Source organism: Heterocephalus glaber, unplaced genomic scaffold (genome assembly GCF_053883595.1).
Source record: "Heterocephalus glaber isolate CG9 unplaced genomic scaffold, H.glaber_assembly_v1.0 deba00000071, whole genome shotgun sequence".
In the NCBI taxonomy this organism is placed as follows: Eukaryota; Metazoa; Chordata; class Mammalia; order Rodentia; family Bathyergidae; genus Heterocephalus; species Heterocephalus glaber.
In genome coordinates this window covers 5,650,336-5,665,109 of record NW_028258137.1, presented here as the reverse complement: position 1 = coordinate 5,665,109, position 14,774 = coordinate 5,650,336, and the positions used below count along the sequence as shown (strand labels likewise).

Sequence of the window (14,774 nt, the reverse complement as noted above, 5' to 3'; positions counted from 1 at the left end):
GGTGGATGTGCATGCACTCTTGCTGGCTTGAAGACCCTGAAACCTGGTTTCAAGGGAGACCATGTGCACTTTTTTTCTTAGCATAAGAAGCTGGGCCCCCGAGGTGATGTCGATGTGAACGTGGAGGACAAGAAAGATGAGCACAAGCAACAGGGTGAACTGTACATGTGGGACTCCATCGACCAGGTGGGCCTGGGTCCCTCCCCACACCCGCTGTGGACGCTGACCTCCCGCCCCTTCCTAGACCCTGCCGCAGAGCCTGTGAACGTCCTGGCGCTGCCCAGTGAGCCAAGCGACTGCGTCATAATTAACCTTTCTCTTTTGCATTCTTAATGTTTGACTTTGAAATAATTTTTATGCACTGTAGCATGTATTCACACTCACACAATAGTATGGGAAAGTCCCATACCTGCTCCAGCCCGCTTCCCCAGTAGGAGCATCCTGGGTAACCACGGCGTAATTACCGTCATCAGGAAATGAACAACGGTACAATCCCACTAGCTGATTTGCAGACCTTATTTCCATTTTACCACTTTGTTTGCTAATGTCATTTTTCCGGTCCAGAATGCCACATCACTTAGTGGTCCCAGGTCACTAGCGACTCCCACTCTGGTAGAGCTCCACCGGAAATCTTCGTTTCTGATGAGAGAAAGGCATTTCAAGCTCTAGTGCCTTCTCATATCCCTTAGCCTAACATGCTAATCCATTTGAGTACATTTTTACATGTCTGTACATCCTGAATAAAAAATATAACAATAAAATATATGCAAAAATGATTAATATTTAAGCAAATGGGTCATAATTAAATGTTTCAGAAAGCATCTGTGAGATCAAGCGGTAGAAAATCTTTTAAAAAGCAGATGAAATAGGAAAAGATAGTTAGGAGAGTGCCCCAAATAAGCCCATCCTTCATAAAGGGCTGCAAATTAAATATGCAGTGGAAATTCAGAATTAGGTCATGTTTGTTCCTAGACACACTGATTTTAAAAGTCCCCAAATAACAAAAGGAGCCAAAAACTAAGTGTTTTAAAAATATCTCTCAAAAGGGAACAAATTCCATGAAATCGCTAAGTGCATGAAGCTGGGAAAGGGGAATCCCCAGTGCATGCTGGGGTGATGCCCTGCGGGATCCCCCAGCCTGAGGTGATGTGGCTGACTTTGGGGGAGACTAATGCAGCTTTGCTCTCTAGAAGTGGACTCGGCACTACTGCGCCATTGCTGACGCCAAGCTGTCCTTCAGTGACGACATTGAGCAGGCCGCGGAGGAGGAACTGTCCCAGGTAAGTGGGACCAGCTGCTCTTGCCTCTTTGAGCTAGGGTAGTCCTCAGGGCCTCAGACCTCCTGTTCAGCTCCTCCTGTCCTAAGGCTGGCATGGGGATCCTCAGCCCTAACAGCTACCTCTTTGGGTATCAGGGCCTGGCTGGCTCTTCTCTGATTGGCTGGCTGCTCTTGGTACCTAGCCAGTAAGAGTCCAGGCTCTTTCCTGCAGGGCCTGATTGGCCTTAGATTGTGGCCTGTGTAACCTGGGGAGGACAGGGTCACGTGGATGCTCTCTCCAGCGCCATCGACCATGGAGGTCAGGGAGTCTCAGGACGCCAGGAGGCCCCCACAGCAGTAGCTGTCCGGAGAAGGTGGTGGGCAGGGGAGGCAGCAGGAGCTCTCAGAAGCCCCCTTTCTGTCCGTGGCCCAGGACCTTCCACCCACGGAGCTGCATTTGAGGGAGAAATGGTTCCACAAGAAGATGGAGAAGAGGACGAACGCGGAGAAGCTGCTGCAGGAGTACTGTGCCGAGGCGGGTGCCAAGGACGGCACCTTCCTGGTGCGGGAGAGCGAGAGCCACCCCAACGCCTACACCCTGTCCTTCTGGTAACGCCCTCCTGCCCTGGAGCGGCCATGGGGAGGCGGGTGGCGGGGGGTGGTGTCCACCTGGCTGCACCCGGCCTCATCTCTGACAGCGGCCCTGTCCTGCAGGCGGTCGGGCCGTGTGCAGCACTGCCTGATCCGCTCCACCTTGGAGAATGGCGCCATGAAGTACTACCTGACCGACAACCTCAAGTTCAGCAGCATCTACGACCTCATCCAGCACTACCGAGAGTCGCACCTGCGCTGTGCCGAGTTTGAGCTGCGGCTGACCGACCCGGTGCCGAACCCCAACCCACATGAGTCCAAGCCGTACGTCCCTGGGCTGGGCGGGAGGCAGACACCCACACGGTCACAACCCTGTCCCCTTGTCCCTGGCCCTGGCCCACCAGAGGCTCAGAGGTCCTGGGTGGCCCCTCGGCAGATTCTTGCTCTCCATTAGCTTTGCCTGCCTTTCTCTTTCCTTTTCTCCTTTCCTTTCCTCCCTCCTTCCCTTCTGGCTTTGTGTTCACGATCCCGAGGTCTCATGCTTGAGATTCAGAGTTTAGTATTGGCCCTGTGATATCTTACTGCTTATCCAAGCCCTTTCCTATTTAGTTGATGGAGAAAAATGAAAAGAAAATGATGGCAAGAGTATTCCCTTTTTTTCTTTTTTCTTTTTTCTTTTTGGTACCAGGGATCAAACTCGGGTCCTTGAGCTTGCTAGGCAGGCAGCAAAACCACTGAGCTAAATCCCCGGCCCATTCCCTTTATTTCTTTATGCAGAAAAGTGAGCCAAGTTATGCTTTGCAGAAGGTCAATACATTGTGGAAATGAAGGAAGAATTTTTAAGCAGATCACTAAAATTTATATTTTGAACGAAGCCAAATGACTTGCAGCAACTTTTTAAATATTTTCATATGGATTGGTAAAAATGTGCTATTTTATGTTTTAATAACTAAACACAACAACAAAAAATGCCTCCTAAACTTGCCTGTGTTCACCTCCATTTCCCCAGAGGTGGAAATAGGCCCTTCAGAGGTGGCCTGCAAGGCACTGGTGGCACAGGTGGGTGAGGGTATGGAGATTTATTCTCTGCGCTCTGCCCAGATCCACTTGGTCTCCTAGTGTTCTTTTCAGAAACCACCGTCTCTGGAGGTGCTCACAGCTGGGCAGGTCTGCAGCTGGCTTCTATGGCTGTTTCCAGGACCCAGTCCCAGTTATCCCTGGAGCCCGCTGTTCTGTGTCCTGCAGTGGCTCCTGACAGCCTCGAGGGCTCTTACCTGGCTGTTTTCCTGCCCGGGTGCAGGTGGTACTATGACGGGCTGAGCCGTGGAGAGGCGGAGGACATGCTGATGCGGATTCCCCGAGATGGAGCCTTCCTCATCCGGAAGCGGGAAAAGAAGCATGAAGGGCTGGAGGACTCCTACGCCATCACCTTCAGGTAGGCGCCACAGTAGGGACCCGCACTTGCCGGGGGAGGCATCGGAAGGACAAGTGTGAGCACGAGGGTGGGGCTTTGGATGTCAGCAGAGTGACAATGGCAGTGACAGCCAACGCAGCACACACTGGTACATTCCAGACACACAAAGTGCTGTTTTGTGTGTGCGCCTGTCATCTTCAGCAGCTCTGTGGCATCTGCTTATCTGTGCTTTTCCAAGGTAGAAACTGAGGCACAGTGGGGAGGAGCACTTTACAGAAGCACACAGCAGAGGCTGGGTTTGAACCCATTTGATTTTTAGTCTATGATCTTTTTTAATTAGATGAGTTTCTTGAATGCAGTAGACTGTTGGCTTGCTTTTTGATGGAATCTGCCAATATGTGTCTTTTAACTGAGGAGTTGAGGCTGTTTTCATGGAAAGTTATTACTGAGAAGTATTAATTTATTCCTGTCGTTGTGTTCTTTTTCTGTTGATTGCTCCTATACTTTTTTTTTTTTGCCTTTAAGTACCAAAGATCTTTATTCTCGATTCTGAAACTGACTCAATTGTGAAATGGCAGATAATACTCACTGTGAGAGTAAATGATCCCACAAACTCTGTTTAAGTCTTTAGTTAGTATTATCTCCCACTGTCATTGTATGAGATATATTAATCAATCTGAAATATAAGAAGATGAAAGCAAAAAGGGGACAAACATTTTTATAGGCAGATGATCCAGCTACCTTAAAGGTAAATTTTCAAATTTACGTAGTTACAGAACTGTCTAATTCCAGTGAAAATCAAAAGATCAATTCAGAAATACTAAGTCAGGCAAGCATGCAAAATTCAGAACATTAAAAAAATGCAAGTCCAGGTTGCCCAAATACATTCCTCAGGCAAAGGTGAATGTGAAGATGCTGAACAGAACCAAAAGAATGAGAAGCTGAAAGAAACACCTCAAAAATCATCAGTGATTCCCTGGTTTTATAAATGAGGAGAGTGAGCAGACATGAACTAGTGAAGCTCATATGGGGAGATTAGGTACATGTTATCTAATTCCCAGTACTATTTGTCGTTATACTTAAAATACAAGGATATAAATACCCAGAAACATTAAGTACGTTGATTTAAATAAAATAGCTCAAGACTGATAATGAGGGAAGAGGTGGAGCCATTAGTACAGCACAGCAGCACACCACATATCTTTAAGAATAAATGGAAAGAAAGGATCTCTCATTTTAATACTCTATTCAAAAACACAATCAATTCGCCGCCTGCTGCGCAAGCACAAGGACCCGAGTTCGATCCCCAGTTCCAAAAAAAAAAACAAACCACAATCAATATCTAACTCTCAATAAGAAAATGTGCTAGCTTTAAAAATATGCATTCACCACTCTCCTACACTTTTTCACTGTTTTCCTTTTTCATGGTGCTGGGGCCAAACCTAAGGCCTCATACACATTAGACAAGGGCTCTATACTCAACTACAATTCCAGCCCTTTTGCTTATCTTTTAAAACTAAGCACTGGGGTTTTTAATGTTGTATGTACATTTTAACTGTAGTTTTAAGGAATAAACAAAATCTGTATTTTGGTAACAGTGTTTTTATAAAATGAAAGGCGCTCTACTAAAATACTCTTTTCACTGGGAAAAATAAAAAGACAAATGGATCTACACAAAGTAAACATTAACTTTGGTAGATTTCAGTGTAGGACAGTCCATAAACAATCATATTTGCCCTTATTCCCCCACAGCTGTTCAACTTCCAAGCTAAGAATTTTTAAAATCTTTTTGAAATTTTATTATGTTCAGATTTGTTTTTCATTCCACATCATCTTCAGCCAAGCTCTGAGCACTTAGAATTCTCTGACTAATTGTTGGGAGCTTAGTGAGAAGCATCCAGAACACTGGTGGTGGAAGAGTTTGCTGTAACACCTGCAGCAATTGCTGTGGCTGTCCACACACAGCAGCTGCATTTGTCAGATGGTCCTCACCTTTCTCATACTTACCTTGAGCTCGAAACTCTTCACCAAGCTGTATTTCTTCAAGGAAGAATTTTTGAACAGGTTCAGCATCTTTAGGGTCAGGTAACTTGGAAAGCCCAGCTCTCTCCTTGGCAAGCTTCTGTTTCTTTCTTCGTTCACGAAGCCTATTCTTGAAGTTGGGATCATTTCGCCTCTCGCGGTCGAAGTAGATGCAGTAGCCGATGAAGAGGGCCCGGAACACGCCGGCGGCGATAGCGCTGTTCCGACCCCGCATCTTCTCTTGAATTCGGCTTGTGCCGGCCGCGGAGGGACCGCACAGGAGCTCGAGCCCACAAACCTGTAGAGGAAATCGCGCCGCCTGCAGCCAAAGCCCGCTGAAGAGACCAGAAAGGACCACTCCTATACTTTTTAGACTATTTATCTTGCTTGATACTTTCATTCCATTTGATTTTTTTTTTTTTTTTGGCTTTGTGGACTTCATTGTCTCTGTCTAGGATATTCTTATTTTTTTGGAGTGCTGGTTTGGTGTTCACGTATCTCTTCAGTTGCTCTTGTAATGGAATGTCATTTCTTCATCAATTTTGAAAGATAAATTTGCAGGATATTAATCATGGCTGGAAGTTGATTTTAGAGCTGAAACACTTCACTCCAAGCTCACCTAGCCTTTAAAATTTGTATTGAGAAGTCTGCTGTATTCTTGTTTTTTTTTTTTTTTTTTTGGTATTGAGGATCGAACTCGAGTCCTTCCGCTTGCGAGGCAGGCGGTGGAACCACTGAGCTAAATTCCCAGCCCTCTGCTGTATTAATGGGTTTACTTTATACATGATGTTCTGCTTTTCTTTGATAGTTTTTAAGATTCTTTTTGTTGGACATCTTGGGTTTTGAGTATGATGTTTTGTGGGGAGCTTTTTTAAAATCATAATTAATTGGTGTTCTGTATGACTCACTTACCTGTACGCTGAAATCCTTTCTCATACTTGGAAAGATTTTGTTAAGCTTTCTATAAACAGATTTTTAAATTCTGTGTGTGCTGTCTTCTACTTTGTAATTATCCTTAAATTAGTCTTTTATTAAGTGCCATCTAATAGCTGTTGAATGAGTTTTTCCTGTCATTTTTAAGACTTCTCTGAGTAATTTGTCATGATTTTCCATTTTGTCCTCGAGTTTAGAAACCCTATCTTCACATTCTGTAATTCATGAATTCTATACTTTTTATCTTCTTTCTGTCTGGCATGTTTTTATAGAGTCTCTCTCTGATAAATCTGTCATTCATATTAACAATTTTGGTCAGCACTTCCAATTTAAAAAAATTTTTTTCTCCCATATTCAAATTGGTCGATTTGTGTGTTGGTTCCATCTTTTTGGGTCATTTCCTCTTTGAACTTGCTAAGTTTCTTTAGTTCTTCTTAAGGAAAGTTTAAATTGACACATTTGTGCTTATTTATGAATTACAGTGTGATGTTTTGATTCATTTATACACTGAGTTGTGATTAACTCAGGGTAATTCGCATATCCGTCACCTTAAACTTTTAACATAACTTTATGGTGAGTATATGTGGGTTTTGTCCTACATCTTCTTTCAAAATGACTCATTTCCTTTCCTTTTCTTCTTCCCTCCCTTTCTCTCTCTTTTTTTTGTATTGAGGATTGAACTGAAGGCCTCATGAATGCTAAGCAAGTGCTATACCACTGAGCTACATCCTCAGCCCTTTTTTAATTTCCTAAAATTTGAGACAGGGTCTCACTAAATTGCCCAGCTGACCTTGAACTTTCGATCCTTCTATCTCAGCTATTACAGGTAGGCACCACCTTGCCAAATGCTTGGGCTCATTTCCTTTTTGAAAAAAAAAATTTCATTATTACCAAGTCTGGCCATGGAAGACAAAATTTAAGGATTTTGGAATCCTTGGTCAGAGTTCTAGAGTACTGATCAGCAAATCTTTTCTGTGAAGGCCAGTAGGCAAATAGGTTAGGCTTTGCGGGTCACATGGTCTCTATTGCAACCATACAATTCTGCTGTCTTAGGGAGAAAATGTAAAACCAATGAAGGGTGGTTATTTCAATACAACTTTATTTACAAAAATGCATAGTGAGCCAGATATGGCTCAGGGCTATAGTTTGCTAGCCCTGTTCTAGATACTTACTATGTTCCCAGAGTCAAGTCCTATCCTTAGGGAGGAACTGCTCTTGAGTCTGAGATACTGGCTAATCCAGATCTGCTTTGGACAGGCCACATTTTTAAAATGCTGTTTTGTGGGTTCCAGAGGAGGGCTGCACTGTTTATTCCCCTACTCCCTGACGACGGGTAATTAGGTTGTGTCTGATTGGCAGAGTTTGTATAGCAATTCCATGGCCACCAGAATCTTAGCACGTCACCTGATGTGGTCTCCCTGTCCAGGGCCAGGGGCAAGGTGAAACACTGTCGCATCAACCGGGATGGCCGTCACTTTGTGCTGGGGACATCTGCCTATTTTGAGAGCTTGGTGGAGCTTGTCAGTTACTATGAGAAACATACCCTCTACCGAAAGATGCGGCTGCGGTACCCTGTGACCCCTGAGCTCTTGGAGCGCTACAATATGGTAGGTGGTTCTGTGCCCCTGGCTTGGTTCCTTTATTGGGCAACCCTTTAATAAGTACTTGCTGTGTAACAGGTATTCTCCAGGTCCTGGGGATACAAAATTGGATGCAGTGGACAGAGATCCTGCTTGCATGCTGCTTATAGTCTAGCTTGGGGAAAACAGACAATAAGAAAATATTGCATAGTAAGTGGCAGATGGTAATAAATGCTAAGGAAAAGAACTGAGGAGGATAAACAGATCCACAATGACAAGAAAAATGTTGCATTTTTCAAGAGGCTTGGGAAGATCTCACTGAGGAGTGAGCCTTGTAGCCTTCTAGAGGAAGACAAGACAGCAGGTGCAAAGGTCCCAAGGTGAGATGGAGACTGCCTGGAGGCCCAAACTGGAAGCTGGAATGGCTGTAATTAGGGGGGGTAGAAGTAAGTAAGGTTGCAGGTCCAAAGGGGGCTGGATCATGTAGGGCCTTGTAGTCCACTTAAGGCACTGCCTTTTATTCTGTTAGAGGAGGAGACCTGATATAGGTACTGTGTCTCACTTCCTATCAGATGGACTCATTCATTTATTGAAAAGGGATTTGTTGGACCTTGACCATATGCCTGGAACATATGTTCTCATTTACCTTGGGAAATTCAGGTCCCAGAGAGGAGAAAGAATGCAGTGACATAAAAGGTGTGTTTTCAGGGAGCAGGACTGGGTAGCCTGAGATAAGGGAGCACCACCGTACATTGGGGTGGTCAGAAAAGGCCACCATTAGAGGATGGAAGGGGAGAGGCCTTGGGGAGGTGAGAAGGGAGATGCAGCTGGTTGTAGAGGGAGTGGACTGGCATGGCCCTGCAGGGTAACAGGAAGGCATGGGGGAAGGGGAGATGTGGGGCACAGAGGGGAGAGACTGGAGAGGGGGCTTAGCAGCAGGGTACTGGTGACCTTTCTGGGGGAAGGCCCTGGTGGGTGGCACTTGCCAGTTTCTGGTTGTGACTACTGCCACAGTGGTTTGGTGGTCCACTGCAAGTTCTTGCATGCTGTCTGAACATGGAGTCAGCAGGAGAGGCACACCGTGGGCTCCTGCAAGCCGTGAGCTTGCTTTAGGATATGGTGGGAGCTTTGGGTTTATATTTTCCCAGAGGAATAGACAGTGCCTGGCACGTAGTAGGCCAGCATAGGGGCCTTTCTGATTTGGGCTTGTTTCTAAATTTGGGGAAACTTCTTTATTGCTTCTTGTTGTCTAGCCATGGGTCACAGAAAATACATGAGGTTTCAGGCCTTGTACCAAAGGACAGGGAACTGGAAGGAAGCCTGCAGCCATGCTGGGTACAAGGGCTATTTGTTTCAGGGGGATAGGGTATTCCATTTACCTCTCTTTGTTCTTTTTATTAGGAAAGAGACATAAACTCCCTCTATGACGTCAGCAGGATGTATGTGGATCCGAGTGAGATCAACCCTTCTATGGTATGGTGCTGATCCTTATTATCACTAGATTAATGTGGATTCCAGGCTCAGCCCCTTTCCCCTGTAGCAATTATAACAGAGCAAGAGAACATTCTGGAAAACTTAGCCAAAGCAATTTTTTTTTTTTTTTTGGTACCAGGGATAAAATTCAAGACCTTGTGCTTGCCAAAAAAAAAAAAAAAAAAAAAGTTTTTAAAGAAGAAGTGATTGGCAATTACACCAAATATATTTTCAGGAAAAAGGTTAATAGAACTCCATCCAAATGCAGCTCTGTTTTGCTAAAATCCTCAGGTTTGATGAACCAGTATCAGGCCAAATGGCTTCCAATTAAAAGTCTTCCATCGGGCTGGGGATTTAGCTCAGTGGTTCTGCCACTTGCCTGGCAAGCACAAAGCCCTGAGTTCGGTCCCCGGTAACGGACAGGGGGAAAAAAAAAGTCTTTCAAATGTTTCTTGCTGGCTGACTGAGCCTGTGGTGTTTATACATTCTATCTGGTTCGCTGACCTCCTTGTGATGCAAACGCTATCTCAGATTCCCACCCTGCCTCTGTCGTAGAGTTTCTTGCAGGTAGGGATGGATTTTGCTTTTAGGCCCCAGCTCCCAGTTTTGTCTCAAACTTAGTCTGAGCTGATGGAGGGAGAACATTTTCTGTCTGGCCTGAGACTAGTATACAGCACTCACTTAGCAAGGGGCCCTTCTGGTGGGCTCTGTTGAAATTACAGACACAGTGTTTTTTTAAAAATTTACAATCCTTGACCAATGCAAATCTTCAGCAAGAAATGAACCCTTGACAAATCGTATGCAAAGGGCATTTGCTAGTAGCAAAATGTTTTATTAGAAGTGAGCACTGTTTGGTAATGGGCAAGGTCACCTCTCTTCCCCAGGCAGGGGTTTCGAAGATTTAACTAGTGCCCTTAAGAGGAATGTCAAGCAGACTGCATGTCTTTCTCCTTGATGGGATGGTAGATCTGGAGCTTATTTTGAATGGCTTTCATGTCTTTCCTTTTAAACATAATTTCATAAAACAAGACTGCCAACTCAAATGTCCCTAAAGGCCAGGCAGAAAACAGGTGAGTAGAGCCATCCGGGCAGAAGAAATATTTCTCAGTCTCTCCATTCAGCCACGACAATGATAAAAAGAGCAAAAGTTTGGTGACAAGTGGCAGCTGGCATTTGGCCTCATGTCAGTTGGTGGCAGGGGTGTCAGCAACCACGGTCACCTGAGGGACACCCCTCCACCTCAAGGGTAGATGCCTTCAGCTGGTGTGAATTTTTGAGAGGACAGGCCAGGGCTTCTGACTTCTCAGGACAAGCTAGAAATCTGAATGTTTTATGTGAAATCTCCCAATGTGAAAATTGTGGCTCCTAAACACGCTGTAGAGAAAAACCTTCCTGTATAAACCAAGTAGGTGCCCTAGAACATGATTGTGTGCTGAGCTTCCTGTCAAGCTGCCGGGCTAAAATGAGGACCTCAAAGTAAAATTACTACTGTGATTTTGAAAAGTACAGTAAGAATTAAAGAAAGCACACTGACAAAAGGAAAAAAGAATCGGCCATGCCCTTGGCCTCCCTAAGGAGCAGTTGGTGCAGTTGGGGTCTTCCTTCTCTGCTGGTCCTCGCAGCCCCAAACCTGCCATTTTGAGTCTACTCTGCTGCTTGCTGCTTCGTCCCTGTAGTCTTCGCCACTGGGAATCTTCGTGGCTGCTTTGTCAAACCCGGTACGCTGGGCAATTCGGATGAGGTACGTAGATTGGGATTTTAACATGGTCTTAATGCTGAAGAATATTCTGGTAACTGCCAGCTTAGCTCTTTCCCTGTCATCAGCCATTTGGGTCAGTCCTAGGTTTGCTCTTCTAGTTAATACTAAAAGGAACTTCTTCATGCACAAGATGCTAGGAATTTTGTATTTTCTCCTTCAGTTTTTAGAATTGGAAGGAGCAGATCAATGATAACAGGTACCATGTGCTGATGGCCACACAATTGGCACTGTTCTAAGCACTTGGCCATGGTTAGTTAATCTTCCTCAGTTCCACAAAGCAGGTCCTGTTTTGGTACCCTCTGTACAAATGTGGAGATTTAGATAAATGGAGGTCAAATAATTGCTAAGGACAGCTGTGGTGTGGAGCTGGGTCTGGACAGAGACAGGCTGGCTCTGAAGCGTGTCTTCTTGGTTACCTGGCTATGCCCATGGCCATTTGGTGATCTGGTGGGAGGTCTGTTACTGCAGCTTAAGAGGACATCTCTTGCTATCTGATAGGCTGGAGACTTTCTCCATGTGGAAGGTCTGCCTGACTTGCACTACATTTGGCACCTCCTCTGCCACCAGCTGTCCGAGCCTGGGGTCTAGAGCCAGGCTCTCATCTTTGTGTCCATCCTGGGTGGAAGCCATCCCTTGTGCATGCAGAGAAGAGAAGGGAGGGCAGAGGATTCAAGTTAGAGGTTCCCACAGCAGAAAATCCATAACACTTTCTATGGAACATTTTAAACTATAGGGACAACTCACATTAACTAATTCAGTTCTGAGCTTGGCTACTTACCACCTGTGTCACCTTGGGAAAGGTGTGTCATTTCTCTATATCCCTATTTCCTTATCTGTGAAATGGGTGCAGTATGACTGCTCCCACCCCATCCAGCTGGTTGTGAGGATTATAGGAGACACTGTGAGCAAAAAGGGTTACAGCAGGGCTTTGACCTTGTTGAGAACGTAAGAAATTCAAGTTCTTGTCACTTTTGTCATTACATGTATTACCTCCCTTATAGTCTCAGCAGTCCTGGGGAATATGCAAAATTTTAATTCCCATTTCACAGATGGGGAAGCTGAGCCTCAGAGAACCTCCAGCTTACATAGCTAGGAAGGAGCAGTGGAGTGATTTGAACCTGTGTCTGACTCTGTTGCCCATCGCAGGAGCAGTTTTCCTGACTCAAGGAATTCCTGTTCCCATTTTCTTTGGGCGGGAGGAGAGGCAAGCCACTGATCCTGGGAATTTGATTATTTGTGAGGCTTCCATGAATATTTTCTTGCCCTGTGGGTGTGCATTTTGGCATGGTTTATGCTTGCCTGGCAGCAGGCAAGTGTGTTGAAGAAAAGGTTTTTCTTGGTTATGTTCTTTCTCTCCCTGCCCACCCAGAGCCCACCTGGGATGAATTTCACTTCAGTTGCCCTTGCAGAATGCAGGGTCTTGCCGAGTGGATAGCTGGCCTAGGTCATAACGGTGGCAAGGCCCCTGCTCAGCCAGAACAGCTGCCCTTGAACCTCTGGGAGAGTTGAGAATGGCAGCCCCTGATGACTTCAGAGGTGGTGGTTGTGGCTTAATCTGAAGGGAAAATCCTTTCTTTGCTGAGGGACTCAAGCAGTGTTGTCACTCGCAGGTGCCCTTGGCTAACCAGGCCAGTCTGCTCACCACCTGTCCCCCTGGGGACTTTGGGGGGTGGGGTGGGGAGTGTTGGCTCCTCTGCAATGCCTGCTCCTCACCAGCAGATGGCAATGGAACCCAAACGTCTGCCACCTCCAGCTCCTAAATGACAAGAAAATGGCTCCAGCACAGGAGCTGGTGTCCTGGGCTCCTGTCACCTACCTGACCTCCTCCCTCCTGTTTTCTCCGAAAGCCTCAGAGAACCGTGAAAGCTCTGTATGACTACAAAGCCAAGCGCAGTGACGAGCTGAGCTTCTGCCGAGGTGCCCTCATCCACAACGTCTCCAAGGAACCCGGGGGCTGGTAAGGCTGCCAGGGGCTGGTGGCCTTGATGTCCCTCTTCTGCTGGTGACACATGCTGACCCAGCTCTGAGCCCCTCTGACATTCTCGGTGTAGACCTGTCATGCTGAGTCCCTGGGAAGGTGGCCTGGTGCATCCTCCATGAGGGGAAGTGGGTAAAGCGTTGATATCAATCAGATTGTATGTTCTGCATCACCATGTGGTGTATATTACCACAAGTGCAGCAGCTGTTACTGCTCATGGAGAGCTCCTGTGTCCCAAGCACTTGACTGCTGTCATACATACCAAATCTGTGGAGTTGCGACTATGACTGCATCCACTTCACGGATGAGGCCACCGGGCTTTCCAGGGTCACACGGCTGCAGGCTCCTCCCATGGCACAAGCCTGCACCCTACCTTCCATTCAAATTCTTATGCTATTGCTTAGTCATGTGCTCTGGCCCACGGGCCCCTCCTACACGGAAGCAAGGACATTTTCAGGGCACAAGTGTCTGGGTTTCCTCAGATTTGCTAGTAGTCTCTTTCTCTTTGTTCACCTTGGAAGAAAAATTTGCTGCCCATCAACAGGTGCCAGGGCAAGTGGTTCTGTGTGTGAGAGCAGTGAGGATTTGGCCTTAACCAGGACCATGGGCAGAGGTTCTGGCACCCGACAAGACCAACATTTCTTCCTCCCACAAGGTCACTGAACCTGGCTTAGAAATCGCAACAGCAGCTTGTGCTGAGCTTCAATATGTCAAGCACTGTTCTAAGCACTTCCTTTGAAAGCTCATTTAATCCCCCAATGACCTGGTGCGGTCAGGGTGTTATCTTCTATTGCTGTGACACAATCCTGGACACAAATCACCTAAAGGAGGAAAGATGTATTTTGGCTCAGTTTCGATCGGTGGTCGGTAGCTCCAAGGCAGACACATCAGGGCAGAAGGGCACAGGAGGAAGTTGCTCATCCAGGGCCGCTGGGAAGCACAGAAGGAAGGAGAGGACAGGGTCAGGGACGAGACCGTCCCTTAAGCTACACTCCCAGGTCCACTTCTTTCAACTAGGCCCCTCCTAAGTTTCTGTCACCTCCCAGTGCCACCAAATTATGGACACAATGATGGATGAACCCACTGATAGAGTCGGAGTCCTCATGATCCAGCCCCTCCCAAAGCCCCACCCTGAACACCCGAGCCTTTGGGGGATATTTTAGGTCCACAACAGTTCTGTTGGTAGCTGTACTTTATGGATGAGGAAACTGAGGCGTGGAGAAGTATAGTGACTTGTCCAGGGTAACACAGTAACTTGAGATTTGAACTCAGGCCTCTGACCCCAGAGCCCACAACGTAACTGCATTCACATGGGGGGCCTTTTCCCGTGCTCCTGCAGGGGCCCTCGTCATGGATTCTATATTGTTTTAAAGTCAGGAGAACCTTCTCACCCCAGAGCTGTTCTTCCCTGGGTCCCAGACTCCAAAGCAGGTCAAAGATCTCTGTTGCAGCTAGAACAGAAACTTGGGGCTGCCCCGTGTGGCCTCTCTGCTGGCGTCTCTGTCCCTGCTGAGCCCCTGGCCCTCCACGTTGGCCTATTGTTTTCTAGCAATGGTCTTGTCCATCCTCTTCTCCCAATTCAGGGACTTGGCTTTGCCAGGATTGCTCCTCTCTGCTGGGAATGACCAGAAGTGGGTCTCCGGGCTGCCACTGCCCCCTCAAGGCCCTCCTGCAACAACTCCCAGTTCCCCAGCTGTCTGTTGTGAGGGAGACATTCTCTTGCCCTCCCATGCCTTTGACATGCACCTCCCCAAGCTCCTCAGGTT

At 46.6% G+C, this 14,774-nt stretch overlaps 1 protein-coding gene and 1 pseudogene across 2 annotated transcripts in view; one reads left to right on the top strand and one right to left on the bottom strand.

The window, feature by feature from the left end:
• LOC101715321 (1-phosphatidylinositol 4,5-bisphosphate phosphodiesterase gamma-2) overlaps positions 1 to 14,774 on the top strand; it is a 137,256-nt gene that overhangs the window by 87,469 nt on the left and 35,013 nt on the right. For both annotated transcript variants that reach the window (XM_087203664.1, XM_087203635.1), the window contains exons 15-22: positions 82 to 186; positions 1,191 to 1,280; positions 1,692 to 1,867; positions 1,973 to 2,173; positions 3,150 to 3,284; positions 7,645 to 7,825; positions 9,200 to 9,271; positions 12,878 to 12,987. In XM_087203664.1, coding sequence (XP_087059790.1) covers positions 82 to 186; positions 1,191 to 1,280; positions 1,692 to 1,867; positions 1,973 to 2,173; positions 3,150 to 3,284; positions 7,645 to 7,825; positions 9,200 to 9,271; positions 12,878 to 12,987 — 1,070 coding nt within the window. The remainder of the gene's footprint in view (positions 1 to 81; positions 187 to 1,190; positions 1,281 to 1,691; positions 1,868 to 1,972; positions 2,174 to 3,149; positions 3,285 to 7,644; positions 7,826 to 9,199; positions 9,272 to 12,877; positions 12,988 to 14,774) is intronic.
• On the bottom strand, positions 4,976 to 5,609 carry LOC147830592 (mitochondrial import receptor subunit TOM20 homolog pseudogene; annotated as a pseudogene).